General features: G+C 39.6%; 1 protein-coding gene across 1 annotated transcript; it reads left to right on the forward strand.

The window, feature by feature from the left end:
- Positions 1-201: 201 nt before the first annotated feature.
- Positions 202-1152, forward strand: LOC124969050 (olfactory receptor 7E24-like). Its single transcript, XM_047531866.1, has one exon. The coding sequence runs from the start codon at positions 322-324 to the stop codon at positions 1150-1152; it is 831 nt and encodes a 276-aa protein (XP_047387822.1). The 5' UTR covers positions 202-321.
- The last annotated feature ends 3175 nt before the right edge of the window (positions 1153-4327 follow it).

Consider the following 4327-nt stretch of genomic DNA (forward strand, 5'->3'; position numbering starts at 1 on the left):
TTGCATGTAATGTCTTGGTCTCTAGCACTGCTCATTTAAAATGAGCACACAAGGCTATGAAACACAGATACCAATAATGTGAGAGTTCAGAGAAGATGCAATTTGTCCCAGGAAATATTTCAGAAGGTGTATGGAATTCAAGTATGAGTACGTTGCTTGAGCTGGATGACTATTATTGTTTCCTTTTTCTAATGCTTTTATTCCCAAAGGTGTCCAGGTAGTATAGAAGGACCAAATCTAACACGTGTCTCAGAATTCCGTCTCATTGGACTTTCAGAGGATCCAGACCTGCAACTTGTCCTCTTTGGACTGTTCCTGTCCATGTACCTGGTCACAGTGCTTGGGAACCTGCTCATCATCCTGGCTGTCAGCTCTGACTCCCACCTCCACACCCCCATGTACTTCTTCCTCTCCAACCTCTCCTTCACTGACATCTGTTTCATCTCCACTACAGTCCCAAAGATGATCATGGACATCCAGACTCAGAGCACAGTCATCTCGTACATGGGCTGCCTGACACAGATGTCTCTGTTTGCCATGTTGGTCTGTATGGATGACATGCTTCTGACTGTCATGGCCTATGACCGATTTGTGGCCATCTGTCACCCCCTGCGATACCCAGTCATTATGAACCCTCGTCTCTGTGGCTTCTTAGTTTTGGTGTCTTTATTATTTAGCCTTTTCAACTCTCTGCTACACAATTTGATTATACTACAATTTACCTACTTCAAGGATGTGGAAATCGCTAACTTCTTCTGTGACCCTTCTCAACTCCTCAATCTTGCCTGTTCTGATACCTTTACCAATAACATAGTCATTTATGTTATAGGTGGCATATTTGGCTTTCTTCCCATCTCAGGGATCCTTTTCTCTTACTATAAAATTGTTTCCTCAATTCTGAGGATCCCATCCTCAAAGGGGAAGTACAAAGCCTTCTCTACCTGTGGGTCTCACCTCTCTGTTGTTTGCTTATTTTATGGGACAGGCATTGTAGAGTACCTTGGCACAGCTGTATCACATGCTCCCAGAAAGGGTGCATTGGCCTCAGTGATGTACACTGTGGTCAGTCCTATGCTGAACCCCTTCATCTACAGCCTGAGGAACAGGGACATTAAAAGCTCCCTGTGGAGGTTGCACAGCAAGACAGTCTAATCTTTTTTTTTTTTTTCATCTTTTCTTAGAGTACAGGTTCTAAACCAGAACACTCCTGTTACTGCATTCATATCAATACTAAGTATCAAGTCAGAGCTTTGACTTGCCTCAAGCAGGGAAGGCTCATCATACCTTCAGTCCTTGGTAATGACTCAGCAGACACTCTGGATAACCACCTATGTGCTGATGAAGACAAGGATGGGAGGAGGAAGTGACATAGCACTTACTTACCATCATTAGAAGAAATGTGACAGTTGAGAACAATAGTGTGCAAATTTCAGGTATGGAAGCTGTGAAGCTGGCTTCCCTTTTTTGTGGGTGGTCCCAAACATAATGTTCAAAATTTTGTTTTCCACTCACAGTGTGAATTCAAGTTTCCATGGACGTCTCACTCAGAAAAGCAGAAGTTAGGTCTATGAAAACTGTTTCAAAGAACTCCAAACACATGGGTGGTGGTGATGAGGAGGAGGAGCTGGGGGAGGAGGAGGAGGAATAGGATAGCAACCTCACATCCTGTGCCATTGTTGAGGGTTTCCTAACTGCCAGTCTCTGAGCTCTGTGTTCTATGTGGCATGTTTCATTTCATGTGCACAGTCTTCCCTACATTATAAGTTCCCACATTGTTATTTTTATTTTCATTATTATTATTTTACAGGAAAACTCTATGTATAATTATTTCTGCGACATTAGTGCAGGTTGCTAGTATCTGAAACAGCACTGTCTTCTGAGTTGATTTCTAGAAGAAAATAGCTCCACAGGAAAGAAAGATTACCCATGGGGAGTGCGTGCCCCTTAGTGGAAAAATATGTGAAGAATGCATAAAATGAGGAGCAAAAATGCAATTTTTACATTATTCTTCTTAGCTTAATCTTCACACGATTCAATTGAAATATCCAGTGATCAGAAGTGACTCTTTCCAATTAAATTAGTTTTTAAATAGCATAAATGAACCCAAGTAACTATTCATTAGCTAAAGCAAGAGAATTATAAAGTACAATCCATGTACCAGGCAGGATTCACTTGCAAATTTATTAACTAAGCATTAGAAGATTGAGAGATTAAAACCTGTGCTTTGGTATCCTTTGGCTGGTGCTAAACTCACCAACCACCAACCAGAGTTTATGATGAGAAAAACAATCACACATCATGAAAAGGTTCATGAACACATATCAATGAATACAGAATGACAAAAAAGAAAACAGAGAAAGAAACAGAAGAAAAAAATGTTGTGTCTGATAGGCCAGATATTTTACTGAGATTGTATGGAGATTGATGATAAAAATATTCATGGGTACAATATAAAATTTGTAAAGTGTTTGTTATCATTTAACTGATTTTTTTGTTTGTTTTTTTGATACCAAGGATTGAACCCAGGGGTACTCAACCACTGAGCCACACCCCCAACCCTTTTTACTTTTATTTTGAGACAGGGTCTTGCTAAGCTGCCTAGGGCCCTGCTAAGTTGCTGCAGCTGAATTTGAATTTGAGATCCTCCTGTCTCAGCCTCCTGAGATTACAGGCATGCACCACCACACCAGGCACATTTCACTAATTTTAATAATTTACTGGAGCAGCGTACACTAATAACACATGTATTGTCAGTGGTGCCGCAGGACTATGTGGCTTTAACCAAACCGTATTAATCAAAATTCAAAATCTATAAGGCCAAGTATAACAGTTATATTAAATGATTTATAAAGGACAGAATTTGAGCAAGGACCTATATCTTCAAACAAAAAACATAAAATCCAAAAATGATGAAACCCTTGGGGTATAACTGGCACATATGTGTACAGATCATGCAGTCCTAGCTCTTACATTGGATTCCAAATACTCTAAGTAAAAGGAGTTTCTCCCATTGTCTTAGAGTAAAATTTATCTACTTCTTAACTTATTATATTTGGAAAGATGTTCTTTCTTGCTGATTACTGTGGTACACACCTATAATCCCAGCAGCTCAGGAAGATGAGGCAGGAGGATCACAAGTGCAAAGCCAGTTTCAGCAATTTTTTAATTTTTTAATTTTATTTATTTTTACAGACTGCATTTTGACTCCTTGTACACAAATGGGGTACAAAATTTCATTTCCATGATTGTGCACAATGTAGATTCTTACCATTCGTGTAATCATACATGGACATAGGGTAATTATGTCTCATTCCATCATATTTTATACCCCTGCCCCTCCTCCCTCTCATTTCCCTCGACATAATCTAAAGTTCCTCCATTCTTCTCTTACCTCCTACTCCCACCCCTATTATGTATCAGTGAGGCCCCAAGCAACTCAGTAAGACCTTGTCTCAAAAAAATAAAGAAAAAGTGCCAGGGATGTGTCTCAGTGGTTAAGAACCCCTTGATTCAATCCCCAGTGCAAACAAACAAACAAACAAACAAACAAACAAACAAAAACAGTGTCCAAGTAAAATAGAAGCACAAAACACATGTGTCCTAGAGTTCCACCTCCTGGAACTCTCAGAGGATCCAGACCTGCAGCCCATCTTCTTTGGCCTGTTCCTGTCCATGTACCTGGTCACAGCACAAAATCTGTGCTCTACTTCTTCCAAGATATTCATCTGCCATAAAGAAAAACTAATCTTTCTGTTGTGAATGTGACTATAGAAGTCAATGAAATAGCATATAATTTACTGTTTTTATGTACTTCTTCCTTTCCAACCTGTCTTTGTCTGTCATCTGCTTCACCTCCACCACCATCCCAAACATCACTGTGGACATCCAAACTCACAGTAGTCATCTCCTATGTGATCTGCCTGATACATATGTCTTTTCTTCTAATTTTTGGAATTGTGGTGGAACTGCTTCTGTCTGTGACGGCCTAAGCATGGACTGGGTCATCTGTCACCCCCTGAAATAGTCAGTCATCATGAACAGGAGTCTCTGTGTCTTAGTTTTGATATTCTTTTGGTCATCTTTTGGAATCTCAACTGCACAATTTGAGTGCCTTATAATTGAAAGACTTCAAGGTTGTTGAAATTTCTCATTTCTTTTGTCACTTTTCTCAACTTTTAAATCTTTCCTCTTCTGATACCATCAGCACTAACATAATCATTTGTTGTTGTTGTTGTTGTTGTTGTTTTTAACCAGGAATTGAATCAGGAATGCTTAACCACTGAGCTACACCCTCAGCTCTTTTTATTTCTTATTTTGAGACAGGGTC

Source organism: Sciurus carolinensis, chromosome 17 (genome assembly GCF_902686445.1).
Source record: "Sciurus carolinensis chromosome 17, mSciCar1.2, whole genome shotgun sequence".
NCBI lineage: Eukaryota > Metazoa > Chordata > Mammalia > Rodentia > Sciuridae > Sciurus > Sciurus carolinensis.